The 19,863-nt window shown below is 33.7% G+C and overlaps 1 protein-coding gene across 2 annotated transcripts; it reads right to left on the minus strand.

Annotated features, from left to right (window-relative positions):
- Nucleotides 1–1,501: 1,501 nt before the first annotated feature.
- Nucleotides 1,502–12,619, minus strand: LOC139496095 (uncharacterized). Of its 2 annotated transcripts, none has more exons than XM_071284556.1 (7): nucleotides 12,498–12,619; nucleotides 7,609–7,659; nucleotides 7,090–7,339; nucleotides 5,630–5,728; nucleotides 4,412–4,453; nucleotides 3,244–3,555; nucleotides 1,502–2,330 (listed from the first exon to the last, which is right to left on the minus strand). In XM_071284556.1, the coding sequence occupies exons 1-7, from the start codon at nucleotides 12,505–12,507 to the stop codon at nucleotides 2,237–2,239; spliced, it is 858 nt and encodes a 285-aa protein (XP_071140657.1). In that variant the 5' UTR covers nucleotides 12,508–12,619; the 3' UTR covers nucleotides 1,502–2,236. The 2 variants fall into 2 exon arrangements, with proteins under 2 accessions (XP_071140657.1, XP_071140656.1); XM_071284555.1 differs by having other exon boundaries at nucleotides 7,078–7,339.
- Between the last annotated feature and the right edge of the window lie 7,244 nt (nucleotides 12,620–19,863).

Here is a 19,863-nt window from a genome sequence, read left to right on the forward strand (position 1 = left end):
TATTTGTAATATAATAGTATTATAATACTTTTGGGCGTAGTACTAGAATTTGAAATATTTTATATGCATTTTATAATTTAGTCGTCAAGTTATGTGAAAAACTGCAATTTATGTAAACAATTACATTAACAATTTCTATTTCATTTGCGTAAATTCACTTTAAAACGTGAATGACTTTACATTGTATTATCATAATTATGTTGACAACAAATAGTTTACAAATCTCATGAAAATATAATTGATCTTTTATGTATTTAATTCATAAAATTAATCCTCTCTCTCCGGATTCATTTGCTTTAAAATATTGTTTAGGAGGATGATGATGCAAAAAGTTCTTATGTGTCTAGTGTTTCTTTCAGAATGTGTCCATGAACCTTTGACCTATTGGTCTAATATGTTCCTGGTGTTCCTTTCAGACTGTGTCCGTGAACGGTTGACCTATTGGTCGAATATGTTTCTGGTGTTCCTTTCTGGACTGTGTCCATGAACCCTTGACCTATTGGTCTAATATTTTTATGGTGTTCCTTTCTGGACTGTGTCCGTGAACTCTTGACCAATTGTTCTAATATGTTTATGGTGTTCCTTTCAGACTGTGCCCATGAACCCTTGACCTATTGGTCGAATATGTTCCTGGTATTCCTTTCAGACTATGTCTGTGAACTCTTGACCTATTAGTCGAATATGTTTCTGGTGTTCCTTTCAGACTGTGTCCGTGAACTCTTGACATATTGGTCGAATATGTTTCTGGTGTTCCTTTCTGGACTGTGTCCATGAACCCTTGACCTATTGGTCTAATATGTTTCTGGCGTTCCTTTTAGACTGTGTCCGTCAACCCTTGACCTATTGGTCTAATATGTTTTTGGCGTTCCTTTTAGACTGTGTCCGTGAACCCTTGACCTATTGGTCTAATATGTTTCTTGCATTCTTTTTAGACAGTGTCCGTGAACTCTTGAGAGAGACACATATCAAAGGATGATGATGTTATCAACTACAGTTGTACATGTACCTGTATAGAACATTGTATAGACTTCCACAATGAGCAAAACCTATATCGTATGGTAAGTCATACAACACTGGATTGACAAAATGTCAGCTATTAAAAATAGAAAACCAAAATTAAACGTCTGATTAATGCTTATATAATACAAGAAAAAAAAAATAAGACGGACAGAAACCAAAAATTACATTTTACCCTCTTTTACTCTTGTAAAGTGAATTCGAATATCTTATAAAGTTGCACAAGAACGAATTAGATATAAAAGTCAGTCAAAATGCAGCTTACATCCACACAAAGATATCCGGAGGCGCATTCTCCAATTTCGAGACCATCATAAGAGTTGATTTATTCAGACACATGATAAAAACTTTTTGAGATTTATTCAAATCATAAAACCTTTTTGAGTGCGTGATTCTATGTGTTGTAAATGGATATAAATGGGAAAATAGCAACTGAATGTGTTTTCTTTTCGTTAGAATGTCAATTGGCAAATGAAAAAGTCTGCAAGGTTGTAAGCACTTTATTTGTGTATCACATTTCAATATTAGATGGGAAATTTCTGGAAAGTATGAAATTAAAAACATATCAAATCTAATTCATATACATGTTACACAAAATTACTACTAAGCAACAAATATCTTATTCAACATGTTCTTACGTTTCTGTTGGCTAGTTAGTCGTCACATGGTATGATATTGCCAGTGTCTTCAGTTTTAAACGAGTAGTAAGTTGTAACATACTACGACTATGTATGTTGCTTAAGTTTCTACTGGCTAATCAAGCATTGCCCAAAAGATGTTCTACGTGAGTTTCAGCATAAATTACCACTGACTAAACACTACTGGCAATATAAGGTATTTCCCACCCTTAGTTAGGTCTTAAAAAAACACATTTACACATCATATATTGGATAGTTGTACCTTTTGCTTTTCAAATACTTTTTATCATAAAAATATCTACTTGTTTATTACTAATGTTACACTTTATAGGTGGAAGTTGGAAAATAACTGTCATAAAACAATAATTGATATACTACAATTATATGGCTACCATTTATCCATTTTATTTTAAAACAATAATAAATTTCGGAACATGCATATCTGGATAAAATTAATCAAATGTAACAGTATATTAATTACAATATTTCAAAAACATAAATTGTATAAAACAGATACAGAGTATGAACAACGTCTTCAATCAAGCAGCAAGCAATAAAGAGTATCTGGTCAGTCCCTAATCTCAAAATGACGTCTGTTTCGAGTCGTCTCCTTTTATCCTTTGGTAGGTATAGTAGACTCTTTTGAAATTATCTCGGTCAGCAATGCTGCTATCCCTGTAACATGTTTAAAAAGGACATATTTAAATATATGACACCGATGTTCTTGTATTTTTTTTTCTAATTGTAAATATTTAGAATTTTATATGGAAACCCATCCTTAACAATGAAGTTGTATGCAAATTGAAACAATAACCCATACAAATACGTACATGTATATTAAAACGATTGACATGATTTAGGTAGCATCCTTTGAATATAATCTCCATCTATAAATAATTTGCTTTCACCTAAAGTTTTACGTCACTTCTGTAAACCTAAGCAATGCCATGTTCTATGTATTATTGTCTTTTTTGTATAAATCATTGTGTCACGATTAAGAGCACCACCATATTTTGACGGTATTCATTGGCTTTGTGCTCAGTCGTTAAAGTTACAGATCTATATAGTGGTGTTTTTTGATTATTTATTTCCCTTTTCGTTGTCAAATTGCGTTTTTTGCCAAGACTTTATCAGTTGCAATCGAATTCGCCTTTTCACAATCTACAACCTTATTTTTATTTGATTAACTCATTGTTCCTTAACCAAAAATAAAAATAAGGTTGTGTCATTTGTGAACATTTTGAAAGTTTTACCCATACTAAATTGTATTCTAAAACGGCGAATTATGAGGTATGAATGGTGTTTTCTGCCATTTCAAAAAGGCTACAACCCTAGTTAGTCATTATAAAACTTCTATTCGGATGATAGCTTTAAAGCTAAATGTTGTCGACATGCAGTTTTGCGTATTTAAACAGCTGTAAACCATAGAATGCTAAGCCATGATATTTTTTACGTAACTTCTATTCGGGTGATTGCTGTCATTTAAAAGCTGAATATTGTCGACATATTATTTTAAAAAATAAACAAAATTGTTGTACAGCAACACCTAAACAGCCCGAACATCAATAATAAGACATTTTATACTCACCCTCGAATATCTCTTTCGTAAATATATTCAGTTTCCGGTAGCGTCATTCTTGTGGTATCCATGGTGATATGTCTGGAGATTTCGTATTCAGCAATAAGTTCTTCGCCTCCTCCTCCGCTTCCATCCATCCTTTGCACAGACGCATATCTACCCCCATCGGTTCCCATACCACCGGATCCTGATTCCTCGTACATTTCCCGCCTCATTTCCATTTCCGACATCTGTTTGCCCATGTTGACGTCATTACCTCCTTCCCAGCCTCCATCTCGCGTGAGTTCACGTAACCTTGTTTCTACTTCATCATCTGGAACACTGAAACAAAATTAAGAAAATTAAACTGGACATAGATTACTTTCTACTCCATCGTTCGGAACACTGAAAACAAAATTTAAAAATCCAACTAGAGACAATTTATTTTCTACTTCATCGTTTGAAATTAAGCTTGACAGGCTAGTTTCTATTTCATCGACTGGAGCTCTTTCAAAAAAATAATGTGTACCAGAGGTTGATTATCTGATCTAGATCATGGACAAAAATGATGATTCTACGACAGTCACTACACTATGTTACATTATATTACCTCCTATACATTTCTAGGAATATGATTGTTTAAGAGCGTCCGCGTAGAGGCCGTGTATATTCCATATTTGTTTAGTAGGGAGGCGGGGCTTATCAATATAGGGTAAGTAGTGGTGTTACGTCACTTTATAAAAACAAAACTTCACTCTCATCCCATGTGGAATTTACTGACCCCATGTATACTGTATTGGGTCACTAGCACACTATGTAACTAATATTATCGATTAAATATATGAAATATTTAGACAAAGCAACCTAGACTGAGCTATAATGATAACACACTAAAACAAAGTACTTTTCTAATGTAAAATAGAATATTGATAAAACAATCTTGACTTAATTTACAGTAAATAAACTAGACATAACTTGTATTTACTACCGCTGTGGATAGTAAACCCAGAAATGATAGGAAATAACAGATGTAAGTTATTTCTAGTAAATTCATGTTCATATAATACACACAAAAAAAACGAAAATAATTGAAATCAATAGAAATAATAATAAAAAGATAACAGATTATGGAAAAGCATTGGCTGGCTTGTCTTATCAACCTATATATAAGCTGTCAAAACGGTATCTATATACATACCCTCTTAGAGTTTCTAGCCATACTCGAGGAAGTTTCATGTCCCTACAAAATAATGAAAAAACATATATTGCAAGATGAGTAAGACCTATTCACTATTGATTTTAATCAATTTTCAAAAGTCGCCATTCATTAAAATTACATTCAGTTTTAAGAAATGGTGAAACTCTTTCTTTGTGTTGGTGTCAGTGGCGGATCCAGAACTTTTCCTAATGGGGGCCCGCTCCAATCGTGCTTCAATGATTCCCTATATAATCAACCAATTTTTTCCCACGAAAGGGGGGGCCGGGCCCCCCAGGGTCCCCCTGGATCCGCCTATGGGTGTTGTTGTTGTACCCCTATTTGTGACACTTTTTTCACGCATCGATGTCAATATAATGGAATTTGATGCGAATGTCGTACAAAGAGGTTTAGCGCTTCAAAACCAGGTTAATCAACCATTTTCTACATTTGAAAATGCCTGTACCAAGTCAGGAATATGACAGTTGTTGTCCATTCGTTTGATGTGTTTTATCATCTAATTTTGCCATTCGTGTAGGGATTCAGTTCCGTTTTGAATATTCTTCGGAGTTCAGTATTTTTGTGATAATCTTTTTTCGTCATTAATATTAAAGAAATATTTGTCACTGGACGTTAAGCATCAACAATCTATCTTTTTTGTAGTTTTTGTAAGAAAAGTGTTACGTTAGATCGTTAGATTGTTTTGTGATTTTACTTTTTAATATGCGAGCTAGAGTGTACACAAAGGGACGTAACTCTAACTTAAATTAAAGACGAACCTCGTGATTCTGAAAGACTTGAACATATTTTCTTTTTTTTTTCTATCTGATGGAATGTTGACACTATGTTATATTTTTATACAGATTAAATCCATTTAAAAAACCAAAGAAATATCCAAATGAAAACAATACATTGCATTTAATAGTTTATACTCCAGGGTAGTCCAAATAATTACATGACGTCTTGAAAGGCTATTATAATTTTTTTCTTTGACGCCTTACGTCGAAGTTAGGCGTCAAAGAAAAATATTATAATAGCCTTTCAAGACGTTATAATTATTTGGACTAACTCCAGGGTAAATTATAAAGTATGTTTTTAATGTTTGAAAACAGTAGAATGTATTCACATTGTAAAGTCAGCCAGTTTGATACATTTTATGGAACTAGACTGAGCTTCTATTAGCAGCTTTAAATAATGAATTATTATCTTTATAACACTCACACTTCATACAAGTTGTCATGGTCAAATCGGTCCAGTTTGTCCCAATTCTTATCCCAAGAACGATAACTCCCAATAGATTCTACATCTGTACTCCTGCCACTGAAATTGAAACATTCACCACTGACATTGAAATAGCGACTGAAGCTAGCAAATGTGGACTATTTTCTCTGCATATCAGACAAATAACAAAACTAAAAGCATGATGAAGCGACATAAAACGATAAAAACTCATATTGGAACATATTAATCTTTCTCTATTTGGAATTTTATTAAATCAGTGGTGCAAATAACCGTGTTTAAATAAGTAATAGGGAAAGTATAATCTCTTTCTTTTAACACTTGAAGATTTTATTTTATAAAAACTTTTAATGTATAGATGATGAACAATCAGTCGGGTTTGATGCTTTGATATGGTATAATATCAGAATGAAGGGGGGATAGGACCTTTATCGGGACTCCGGAATCGGGTGTTTTTAAGCTCGGGATTTCGGGATTGACACTTTCGGGATCCGGGAATTCTTTTTTTCGAATTTCGGGATGTCGGGATTTAATTGTTTTAAATTCGGGACCTCGGGATTTCGTGTTTTTAAGCCCGGGATTTCGGGATCAGGACCCCTCTTACCCTCCCTCAGAATGAATACATATGAATATTACGTTTTAAACGACCAAACACATTTACATAGTTACATAAATTCTCATTCTGAATAATTTTTGATACATTTGTATTCCACAATGAAGACTCGACTGATAAAACAATACAAACTATCCTACGAATCGAAGATCTTAAACTTAACGGCAAATTCAAAGTGGAAGATAATCTCTGGGTTATGGTAATGATTTTGTATTTTCTTTCTTTCTTTTATCGGATTTCTTCGATTTTCCAGTCATTTGTTCAAATGAATTTAAAGCTTTATGAGTTTGGTTTTGAAACTAGTTTACAGCACTAAAAACCAACATGATCCTATACTGCTACTATTGCATAGGTACTATTTCTGAACTTCAAATTTATAGTACTGGAAATTTACTTTAAATATAAGTACTTTCTTTACTTTAAACTTATTGTAATATTTAGGTAGTTGCATTTTACAATAGTTAATTTGTACATTTGGTACAGAAAAATAAATAAACAGTGATCACAATATTCCATGTTTCAAAATCATAACTTTAAGAGATTTGAAATAGACAAACTTTCGAAATGCTGAAAATGTACCGGTGGAACCAAAAATATATAGTATTCAAATTTCAAGTACAAATCAAGTACAAATCAAGTACTTTAAAATACAGATACCTAAATATTACAATAATTTTAAAGTAACAAAACAGTACTGAACATTAAAAGTATAGATTTCCAGTACTACATATTTTTGGTACAGTGATAGTACCTAAATGCAAAAGTAGGTGTGTATAAGTAAAGCGATAAAGCATTTTGTTAGATTTAAACGACAAACCTGTTAACAAACCTTGAAAATTCATGGATATTTTTCCTCTTTTGTGCCCCTGCTGCGGCTGCAGCGGCAGCAGCCTTCTTTTTCCCTCCTCCTCCTCCACAACAAGCGAACGGAAGGGGACACAAACAACATAGCAATGGAAGTGCCAGGAAAAGAAATGTTGCGAGTCCAGCTAACACGCCAGCTAATACCGCTGTTTCATCGTCAGTCATACCAGTTATAGCAGATGTTGACGTCTGTCCTTTGACTACTTCAGCATAGCCTAAAATGTTATGTTATTCGTTAAAACCTAGCTTGACATTATTATGATTGCCCTTACGTAGGAATAAAAGGACAGAATTATTGTAGACTATGAAAAAAAAATCTGGATTCAGAATATTTTTTTTTGTCATCTACTGGAACATAAAAAAAATCAAAATCATTTTTTTTAAGGAAAAAAACATACCCCTCCCGTCCCCCTTAAAGTTTAACAGTCGTTCCATAATAAATCAAGGGAAAGGTCCCACTCATCTGTTTATACTATACACTTACCAAACTCAGAGGAACATTCACACATGGCGTTCTCCGCAATCTTCACTGCTCCTGTTAAATAAATGAACAAATTTAAGGAGAATATAAATGCTTTTGAAAAGTAAGTTTAAACTAGCAAAATGTGTGTCTGTAGCACATATCGAGCACCTGATTTTAGTTACCCTTGACCAAACTTATAGTTATTTAAAAAATCATTTTCATGATTCAGAATAGACTATTATCATGAGTGCATCTAAGTACATCATAAGCCTATTTGGCTGGCTGATTATTTTGTATTTTAAAACATGTATTTACTTGTATATTCAGGTTGCACTATTATTAATTCTTCTTCAGAAGAAGAGTCCTGGTGTATGATTATTTCCTATTACATCTCTGGTTATGTTTGGCGATATTTAAAAGAATTCCTGTCCCCCTCCACCGGGTCTACCCTTTGTAAACAGACCAGGCAGGTCCTTTTTTTTTATAACTGGATGTCATAGCATGTTCACATGGTTGGTTTTATTTGTCCAGTTATCAGTAGTTTGTGCTAAATTTGAATGTATTTATTTAGATTATCAATTCGTTTTCTTTCACTGTTGAAATGGAAACGTATTATTTTAAGAATAAAAAAATCCAACTTTTTTACCAAGGGGCTTTTTTTTTACCCGGGTGGGGGGGGGGGGGGGGATGGAAACCCATTACATTTAGCATTTACTTTTCTTTTCGCCTTTTGCAATTTTTTGCTTTTGCTTTTAATTTTCGTTTTTGTTTTTCAATTTTAATGTAGTTTTTAAACGGATCTAGTCGGAACAAATAATATAAGACTCGGTCTGTGGGTAATTGCTAGTATCAAACTTCGAACGGAATATGCTAATAATAATATGCGTAAGGTGCAAATATTCGCTGATTCAATTTTTATCTGGCGATATTTTATAGTATGATCAACAATATGTCCGTATGAGGTGACAGGTGTGTCGGTAGAATATTACCACGCAAACTAGAATTGAAAATGTTTGCAGAGGCGGATTAAGTGGGGGCAGTAGGGCCGTCCGCCCTCCCTTTTTGGGAAAAAATTTGGTTGCTTATATAGGGAATCACTGAAGCGTCACTGGAGCGGGTCCCTTCTTAGCAGTCAGTGGGCCCACACTTGTGAAAATTTCTGGATCCGCCACTGGTTTGGGTCTTAAAGTAAAGATTGAAAATCCAATTCAAATTGGTCCTGGCTGTAGACCTTAACTTTGTTTTCTATTCAATAAGTCTCATTCCAGAATAATAAAATGTATTGTTTAATAATATGTTCTTAAAATATAGCGTTTGCGTCTGTTCAACACTCTGAAGTTTGTATGTTGATCGTTAGTTTTGCTTTAATTTCTTTTATTGTCGGATTGTCGGATAGTTATTTTCATGGTTTTTTTTTTGGTTTTTTTTTTTTGTGTATTTCTACTTGTCATACGTGTTAATCAATGATTTTTTTTCGCCCTGAAAAATAGTTGTTTTATGTATAGTTTTTCAAATATTCTAGGGTGACACTTTCCTTCCGAAAAAGAGAAAAACATACCTGTTTACTTCGTGTTATATCGACAATAATTTAGTGAAAGTACTTATTTATTTATCTATATTCTAGTTGTTTATCTATTACCTTAAGTTGTTTTTCAACATTTATAAAAATATACAATAATTGTCCTTTTACAAAATTTAATAGGATTTAAATAGTTTTATGATGTCAGTTTCCAAACAAAAATAAAACTATTTATTTGTATCTGTTGATCTGAATGTCGACATCAATTTACAGATATACATCTCAAAAATTCTTTAGTTCGTTTGACAAGTCAACAACCGAAGGGCAATAACATGTGTGTATTCCCTTTGCAACAATGCATGTTTTAGGATGGTGGTTTTGACAATTAAATATCTCCTATCCCCGGGGCACTACATTTTATCTGGCCATCAAACTGGTGTTTATGACTAACACGATGTATAATGAGACGGTGACAATTCTGTGCTCAGACGAAATACACAGAAAACTGTGTAAGTTAAGACTGAATTGCTGTTGTAGTTGCTGTTAGTAATGTCAGCTAAGGTCATCTGAAGTACAGATTGATCAGTGGAAAGTAGACTACTTTTTTGCGAAATATTATGATTTGTTAAGGGTTTTGATGGGGTTTACGGGAAATGACGGGACAAAAAACACGTATAAAAAGGATAAACAAATTAAGATTATGGAAAAATAGACCACAAAGGAAAAACAATTAGAGAATTATACATTGTGCTGAAAATAAGGACTAGAGAATCATAGGCAAAATGAATAAAGAATAGAAAAATCACGGACCAACCATTCAAACTCTTTCATATTTTATATGTGAAATAATTATCAAAAATTTATTTCCACCTGCGATGCTCATTACAACGAATTTTAAAAGCACAAAGCACACACTAATAACTAACTTACATTAAACTATACTTATACGTATCACATTTATGAATTGTATAATACAAATAAAGCATTTAGACTCTTTGATTGAATGTTTATCGTTTAAGTCCAATATCAACTCAAACATTGTTTGGTTCAGATGTGGATTATCTGTGAAAAGTCTATCTGTCAGAGAAGAAAACCATTTTTTTCTCACAGGCCTCTACATTAACATTTTTTCTAACTTGTCCCTTCGGACAAGTGGCAAGAAAATCAGCTTGTCCGAACTCTTAACTCACTTGTCCGAATTCATAATTGAAAATCTAACATATTGATGATTTATGCAATAATAACACTTGGGCTTTGATTGTACCTAATAAAAGGAGCATTTTGTAATGTTATATGAATACCGCATCAAAATACATTTCATTATTTCAGAATGAAAGTTTTTTTGCAAGACTGTGTTCTCTGACTCAATGTCACTATCATTTGTCAATCATTAAATCATCATTTCTTCCCAAACCACTACGTTCCCCTATGGACCTATTCATTCTTTAGTAGTGGTATGGGTTAAACCAAGGATGTAAATACACCTGGCCACCTTGAACATGTATATGAGTAAACCTTTTTAATTTATTGATGATGTCAAAACTAGCTTTTACAATTTATTTTGATTTGTATATACATTGATATATGATCATGAAGTACATACACATTTCACTAAAAAATCTGCCTTTTTAGATTTTTTTTTTTTTTTTTTTTTCATCTTAAATATTTATATCACATGTCATAGATCTTATCAAATAAAACGTGTCCTCTTTTAATGTATTGTTATGCATAAAAGCAAAATCAAATGAAACATACTTTAATTTAATATTTTAAAGTTTAGGTAAAACTCCATATGGAGGTGCTCCTAATTCAAGGAAGCTTATACTAAGAAGATACATTAACATTGGTTTCTTTCCCCTTACTTATATCCCCCTGGTCAATGGCTGCCAGCATGTTCAATACTCCGGCAAATCAGAGACATATTATACAAGTTTTATATGTCTCTGGTTCAATCAATGATTAATTATTTCATTAAGTATGATCAATAAAACAATCATTCATATTTTTGGGAATGTATAAGTCTTGAATTTGATCTATTTTTATCTGACCTTGATTTTTCACTTGTCCCATCGGACAAGTAGTATGGTGAATCTACTTGCCCGACACCTGTGTGCACTTGTCCCGGACAATCGGACAAGCGTTAATGTCGAGCCCTGTTCTCTATTTTTTTATCTGCACCGTTTTATCGGGAGCTTTTTATATTGTTTGGTGTTATTGTCAATTGCGCGATAAAAGACAAAATACATGTGAAATGTTCTCCAATAGATGAGAGATGTGATAGAAAGGTATGATCGGTTACCTTTTTCACTTCATTTAACAATAAGGGACATTTTCAGTACGTTCCTGAATCTTTAAAATCACTCAAAGGACCAAAATTTCACGCATGTGCCTTGTGCTTGGTTCTATACGTTTTTCATTTTAAACCCAAAATGTGCGCAAACGCAAATGTGTCCCTCGTGTGGTTTTTTAAATAGTTGATCTTACATAAATACTTGTACTCTCTGCACAGTAAACCAAACACTTTGGAATATACATTGTATCTCAATCATTGATGGATTTTTTTTAAAACTTTTATACCTTTTCTGAGTTCCCAAATTTCATCAAAATTTAATAAAAAAGCGGGTCGTCGTCTCATTAGCGAGTATATTTATTCATATTTGGTTCCAGAGTAAATCTAATGAAACATTTTATAAAATTGTATTTCAACATTCAACAGCAACGCAAATAGGACTGTATATTTTCATAACTTATATAACTTTGATACTACAATTACACCAAGTTGCATCGCCATTCCAAACCTTACGTTTTGAATAGTGAAAGTAAAATTTAAAAACCCTTTGATTTTCATTTACAAGCTCAATGTAAATGCAATCAATAGCTTAATTTGATGCATACATGTCAAGAAACTGCAAAAATTAATCAGTTTCCAAATATAGATTTTTATTTTTACAGCTTCATTTACACATCCCAGTAAAAACTGATTAATCAACCGAAATGACCAATTTAGACCACATTGACTTTTTGTGTTTCCATGTTCAACATTTCCTATTTTTTATATGCTATAACTTAACAATTCACTACAGTTTCCTTACGAACAAATCTTAATCATAGTTTTTACACATTCTTTTACATATTGTTGTCTGTACAAATTTTATGCATGCATGTTTATTTCGTATTGAAAACTGTTTAAGCGGCTAGAATTTGATGAAAAATATAATATACGAATTGAACAATAGTAATGCTTTCATACAAGTTTTTAAAACATTTTTAACAGTGTCTGTTTAAATTTCAAGGAACCAAGTTCACGTTCGTAAAAAAAGAGGTTTGAATTTTTTGAAAAAAAATAAGATGGTGCAAGATATTTTTGAAATTTAAAACTTAAAATACATACCAAGAGACATAATGAACAAATTTTGTCCGTCGAAAAAATAATGTTTCCGAAAATATCCACTTGTTTCTTGAATTAAAACAACATCTAACTTTACTTTGTTAGTAAAAAAAAGCCAGAGGCTATTCGAATGTTGTCAATTCATTCGTGACTTATAAATGATACTCCTTAGCCAAAGGGATAGATAAAGATGAAGAAGTTATACTGCGTTGATAAATGAGACATTCATTTGCAGTGGCGGATCCAGGATATATATATATGATTAAAACTTTGTTTCCCCAAGTACAGACTCGGTAAAAATTAAAAAGTCTTTTTATCATTTTAAACATATACGTATCGTGTTTTTACATTGATATTTTTATTTGAAATGATAAATAGGCAGTTTGAAATTTATTCATGCATTAATTTAATTATTTATTGGTGATTAGCTGACGCATCCTCCTCATCTTGTGGTCTATTTCACCTCAACTTCAATAAACGGAAACCTTTTCAGAAGCGAGATTTAATTATATATGTACCAAATCAGATTTTCAAACTGATACGTATGAAAAAACTGTTATTGGGAAAATAGATCAGTATTGGTGATGGCCAGAGACAGCAAGCCAACAAAACTAAAAAGGTTAGAAATGTGCAATATGTTTCTCAATAAAAACCCAACCTCCTGCAACCATTTTATTAATTATGTACTTACTGACTCACGTGTGCTTATGTTTAAGGTGTCAGATCGCATTTTGATAGTCCTGTCCTCATACATCATCAGTTGCATGTGTATCCAGTCTTTATCAGGGTAATTATAAAGAAGATGTGGTATGATTGCCAATGAGACAACTCTCCACAAGATACCAAAATGACACAGAAATTAACAATAACATGTCATCGTACGGCCTTTAACAATGAGCAAAGCCCATACCGCATAGTCAGCTATAAAAGACCCCGAAATGACAATGTAAAACAATTCAAACGAGAAAACTAACGGCCTTATTTATTTAAAATAAATGAAGGAAAAACAAATATGTAGCACATAAACAAACGACAACCACTGAATTACACGCTCCTGACTTGGGATAGGCACATACATACATAATGTGGCGGGGTTAAACATGTTAGCGGGATCCAAACCCTCCCTCTAACCTGGGACAGTGGTATAACAGTACAACATAAGAACGAACTATAAAAATCAGTTGAAAATGGCTTAACTTATCAGATAGACAAAAATACAAGTGGACGTGGCCGGGTACTTAATTATACATCCAAACAACAAAAAGACACTAGGAACAGATATGAGAGTACTCGCAGTTAACTGACCGCTATAGTTCAAAACCACTAACAACTAAAAAAAGAAATCATGCATCAGCTAAGACTAAATTATCAATCCGTACACATCCAACATCCAATGGATTTAGTCTAAGGACGTCATCAACAGTCAGAGAAAATGTTACATTATTGTTTAATGTAAGGGTGAAGGTTGGTACCTAGTAAAACGTTTGAACCCGCCGTAATTGTTCAAAGTCAGGAACCTGATGTTCAGTGTTTGTCGTTTGTTGATGTGGTTCATAACTGTTTCTCGTTTTTTTAACAGTTTGAAAGGTTTTACACTGTCTAGTATTTTTAGGGCCTTTTATATCCTGCTACTCGGTGTGAGTCAACTCTCAGTGTTGACGACTGTAATCAAACTTGACCTATAATGGTTTACTTTTACAAATTATGACTTGGAGGGTTGTCTCATTGGCACTCATATACTACATCTTCTTATACCTACTAGTATTGTTTTTGAATGTAGTTGTTGTTATTGATGTAATTATATTTTCTGGTAGTTTTTTCCATGTTTTACTACTCGTAGTTTTAAGACATATGTGCTAAGTTCTGTTCTAGATCTCTGCTGATGTATTTTCAGACTAACCTCGTATCCCCATCTCGTACGTAGTCATCGTGGTCATGTCTTTCCATAGTTAAACAAATTGTGTGTCTGCATTTTAATTAGATTGGTGTGTCTGATTCAAATTTAATAAAACTCATATATACACATTGCTACGAACCACACCACGCAGACAGAGCATACATTTTTGCAGTTAGTAGACGTCAGTTTTTAAAGAGTATATATGTGTGGAGTGAAGTCACGGCCGTGAAACTTGTTATTAAAAAAAATATGTGAACAGTGAAGAATCAGTATAGAATCCTGTGCATGGAATATCTTTGTATATATTTGGTCAACTCGTACACACTGTTTCCTGTTTGAAAAGTCACGATTTTTTTAGAAGTTTTAAAGTGCTTCAAACTTCAGGATCATCTGATGAAAGATTTTTGACACTTTTTTTTTATTCAATTAGTTTATGTGAAAGATTTAAACTAAATTAAATGATTAAGTCATTAAAGACGCTCAATGCAAATTCAAGCCAGTGGCGGATCCAGAAATTTTCATAAGTGGCCTGCCCCCCCCCCCCCCCCCCCCCTAAATCCGCCTCTGCAAGCTGAACTATGAAAAATCTATGCCATAATATGTGACTTTCAGGTGTTTTTTGTCAAATGAATGTGGCCGCATCCGTGTTCAGTCCCATTTATATATGTTACAAGTACACACCCGTGATATCGCGGGTCCGTGACTGAATTAAAGTATATAACTATGCCGAAGCCTTATTTTAGTAATTGGTATTGTCATCTGATAAGTCATGTCGATTATAAGATACACATTTTTCTCTGCTTTCAAATCTTTCTGTTCGAACCCGTCGACCTGGAACTTATCAATTATTGGAAATATTAATTATTTGGAAAACAAAAGGTTCTGGCTATCCAGGAATGGAGTATTTTTTAATCAAACAATTTGACAATGATTGAATTTAGTAGTGTCAGTCCTTTGATTATGACCCGTGTATATAGCAAAATCCTAAATACACCTTTTGGTGGTGCGCCTGTCAAATGCGGAACGTACAGATAAGGTAATAGCTAACAGGTAAATATACTATTGGTATCGGTATCGGATTAGACCCGGCACTTGTTAATTATTGGCAATATTAATTATGTGGAAAACAAAAGGGTCTGGAGTGGTGTAATTTTTAATCTACACCATTGTCCTATATTAGTTATATATAGAGTTGAGTTCTTTCATTTGTCGTTTTTACCCGATGACGGCTGACAAATTGGACCTCGTAATTTTAGTATTATAGATGTACGTATTATCATCAAATACAACTTACATTTAAATATTAAGAATAAACACATATGCGGCCACTAGTACCCGATACACGTGCATTGTATAGTACACATATCTCATATTTATGTCACAGAAGTTTTCTATTTTCCAATAAATAGTTACAATAACAATTTGAATTTGTAAAACTGCTATATTTTCGGGATAAAACAGGGTTCTTACTGAGCCTACCAGGCGCGGATCCAGAGGGGGGGGGGGGGGTTCCGGGGGTTGAAACCCCTCCTTTTTTTTGGGCCGATCAATGCAATTGAATGGGAGCATATAGCTGGAACCCCCCTTTACTCTGGGTTGGGACCCCCCCCCCCTTTTTAAAATGGCTGGATCCGCCCCTGCCTACTCCTTTGACTTCGCTATGATATTGAGCGGATACACTTATTTTGCTACAGCGTCCTTTTCCAATGTCTGATCGGGTGTCATATTTTGATCAAATATCAAACCATTAAAATATGTACATGATGTATTTGGACCCACTTTTTGAAAGCCATTTTTTTTTAATTCAAATTTGAATATAAGATATTCAGTCTAACTTTCGAATTGACAAGTCCATATAAATGCCATGCCAAGTTAATACGATATTATAACATCACAAACATTAAATTTATCTCTTCACACCAACTACCATTTATAAGTAACATATAAATAACAGTTAAACAGAGAGCATGCAGATAAACCTTATATATAAGCAACATATATATAACAATGCAAAGCTACACTCGCACATGCATATTAGAATATACATGCACAGCACTATTAAACTATTGATCTTAACATATGCTAAAACTAAAACCCAACCAAAATTCAATAATAGCACAAATATGTCGTGCAGAAGGGAAAAAATTAAAAGGTTTAAAAATGTCATATGGAATATAAGTTGAGTTGGCTTACGTTTAATAATATTTAATTGACTGACTAGCAGTTGCTGAGATGTCTTCATGCATATTTTACTGATGTTACTATCAAAATTTCACTGATTATCAAAGGTAATGCAAAGAGATATAACAGCTGATTCAAATAAAAGCTATGATAAGCACCGTTTGAATACGTTTGTTACATGGATTTTTTTATGTCTTTTTTTCAACTGATAAAACAGGCTGTCTTTTATAAACTTCGAACCATTAAAGTTTGTGGAATATAAGTGTCCGTTTTGCATGTTATGCTTGTATGTTTTATGCGAGCAAGATATAAACTAGAGGCTCTAAAGAACCTGTGTCGCGCACCTTGGTCTATGTGAATATTAAACAATGGACACAGATGGATTCATGACAAAATTGTGTTTTGGTGATGGTGATGTGTTTGTAGATCTTACTTTACTAAACATTCTTGCTGCTTACAATTATCTCTATCTATAACAGTAATTTCTGTGGAAAATGTTATTGAAAATCTTCAAATTTTAAGAAAATTGTTAAAAAATGACTATGAAGGGCAATAACTCCTTAGGGGGTCAATTGACTATTTTGGTCATACTGACTTATTTTTAGTTCTTACTTTGATGTACATTATTGCTGTTTACAGTTTATCTCTATCTATAATAATATTCAAGATAATAACAAAAAAACAGCAAAATTTCCTTAAAATTACAAATTCAGGGGCAGCAACCTAACAACCGATTATCCGATTTATCTGAAAATTACAGGGCAGATAGATCGTGACCTGATCAACAATTTTACTTCCTGTCAGATTTGCTCTTAATGCTTTGGTTTTTGAGTTATAAGCCAAAAACTGCATTTTACCCCCATGTTCTATTTTTAGCCATGGCGACCATCTTGGTTTGTTGGCCGAGTTACCGGACACATTTTTTTAACTAGATACCCTAATGATGATTATGGTTAAGTTTGGTTAAATTTGGCCCAGTAGTTTCAGAGGAGAAGATTTTTCTAAAAGATTACTAAGATTTACGAAAAATGGTTAAAAATTGACTATAAAGGGCAATAACTCCTAAAGTGGTCAACTGACCATTTTGGTCATGTTGACTTATATGTAGATCTTACTTCTTCTTCTTCCAGTAAGCGGCCACCGTCAACTGGTTGACTATTCTGCCACATTTATGGAGTGCGCGCATTTATGAAAAAATTTTAATTTAACAAAAACAAAAACTAGGTGAATTTTATATACAAGTGCAAATAAAAACATGTCAATTTAATTACTGACGGAGCTGAGCCTTGAAAGATTCAGGACTCGGGGCAGAGACCTTACAGTTGGGCAAGGTGTTCCACTCTCTTATTGTTCTAGGATAGAATGACTCCTTCCGAACTGTAGTTTTGCATGATGGAATTCTGAATGCTTTTTCGTTGTTATTCCTGGAAGGACGTTCGTTTGGTATCAGTTTATTTGATGTATCAATCTTTACATAGTTGTTATTAAGCTTATACATCATTATCAGTCTGCTCTGTTTTCTTCGTTCTTGTAGTGTAGTCCACTCTAGTTGTTCAAGCATGTCACTAACAGATGAAGTGTTGTGGTATCTGTTAGTAACATACCTTGCTGCCCTCCTTTGGACCATTTCCAATCTATAAATATCATTTTGTTGGTACGGGTCCCATACTGAACTAGCATATTCCAATGTTGGTCTGACGAGGGATACATATGCTTTTTCTTTTATAGACTTGTTGGAGATGTTTAAGTTCCTTTTAAGAAAACTGATGGTATTGTTTGCTTTGGAGCAGATGTTGCTAATGTGTTTACCCCATTTGAGATCTGATGCAATGGTACATCCCAGGTATTTTGCTGCTGTGACATGTTCAAGGTTATGGCCATGTAGTGTGTAACTGTATTTAGCTGGTGTTCGCTTTTTGGAGATGGTGAGAACGTTACATTTATCAGGATGAAACTTCATGAGCCATTTTGTTTCCCATACAGCTAGTTTGTCAAGGTCCTTTTGAAGGTTTGCTGAGTCAGCATCGGATGAAATTGTGACATACGCAATTGTGTCATCAGCAAACAGTCGTACAGTTGATTGGATCTCCTGGGGCATGTCATTTATGTAGAACAGGAAAAGACTTGGTCCCAGGACAGATCCTTGGGGTACGCCGGACTCCACTGGTATTGAGGTTGATGTTTCTCCCTCCACCACTACTGATTGTGTTCTGTCACTGAGGAAGTTCTTTATCCACTCATTAGTTTTACCTGTTATCCCATAATGATTCAGTTTGTGGATGAGAAGGCTATGACTAACCTTGTCAAATGCCTTTGAGAAGTCCATTATGAGACAATCTGTTTGTTTACCTTGATCTAAGAAGCCAGTTATGTCATCGATGAATTCAATGAGTTGTGACTCACATGATAGTCCCCTCTGGAAGCCATGTTGTAGTGGATACATTATGTTTTGTGCATCAGCATGAGACATAATGTGACTGGTTACAATATGCTCCATTAGTTTGCATGATATACAGGTGAGTGAAACTGGTCTATAATTAATTGGATCATATTTCTTCCCTTTCTTATACACTGGACAGATGTTAGCTGATTTCCAAATACTTGGCACATCCCCTGTAAGATATGAGCGGCGGAATATAATTGTCAGTATAGGAGCAATGTTTGATGCAAGTTCTTTAAGGACTCGAGGTGTTATGTTGTCTGGTCCAGCTGCTTTGTTTGGATTTAGGTTTTTCAGAAGTTTGTTAACACCATTTTCTGTAATATTGATGTCGGAGATGTTTTGAAATTTACCAGACATATTACACTGCTTTTGGAATTCGTGGTTTGATATGTTGGTTTTGTCTGAAAAGGCTTTCTGAAATTGTCCGTTGAGTATATCTGCTTTTTCTGTACTTTGCTGAACATTATTGCTGTTTACAGTTTATCTCTATCTATAATAATATTCAAGATAATAACCAAAAACAGCAAAATTTCCTTAAAATTACCATTTCAGGGGCAGCAACCCAAAAACGGAATGTCCGATTCATCTGAAAATTTCAAGGCAGATAGATCTTGACCTGATGAACAATTTTACCCCTGTCAGATTTGCTCTAAATGCTTTGGTTTTTGAGTTATAAGCCAAAAACTGCATTTTACCCCTATGTTCTATTTTTAGCCATGGCGGCCATCTTGGTTGGTTTGCCGGGTCACCGGACACATTTTTTAAACTAGATACCCCAATGATGATTGTGGCCAAGTTTGGTTAAATTTGGCCCAGTAGTTTCAGAGAAGAAGATTTTTGTAAAAGTT

Source organism: Mytilus edulis, chromosome 11 (genome assembly GCF_963676685.1).
Source record: "Mytilus edulis chromosome 11, xbMytEdul2.2, whole genome shotgun sequence".
Taxonomy (NCBI): Eukaryota; Metazoa; Mollusca; class Bivalvia; order Mytilida; family Mytilidae; genus Mytilus; species Mytilus edulis.

What these genes read in the sequence shown, in the direction of transcription:
- LOC139496095 (XM_071284555.1), bottom strand. An exon ending in TGAATGTTCCTCTGAGTTTG is followed by an intron (nt 7,340 to 7,608) that starts GTAAGTGTATAG and finishes ATAACATTTTAG; the next exon opens with GCTATGCTGAAGTAGTCAAA. An exon ending in CATGACAACTTGTATGAAGT is followed by an intron (nt 4,454 to 5,629) that starts GTGAGTGTTATA and finishes ATTATTTTGTAG; the next exon opens with GGACATGAAACTTCCTCGAG.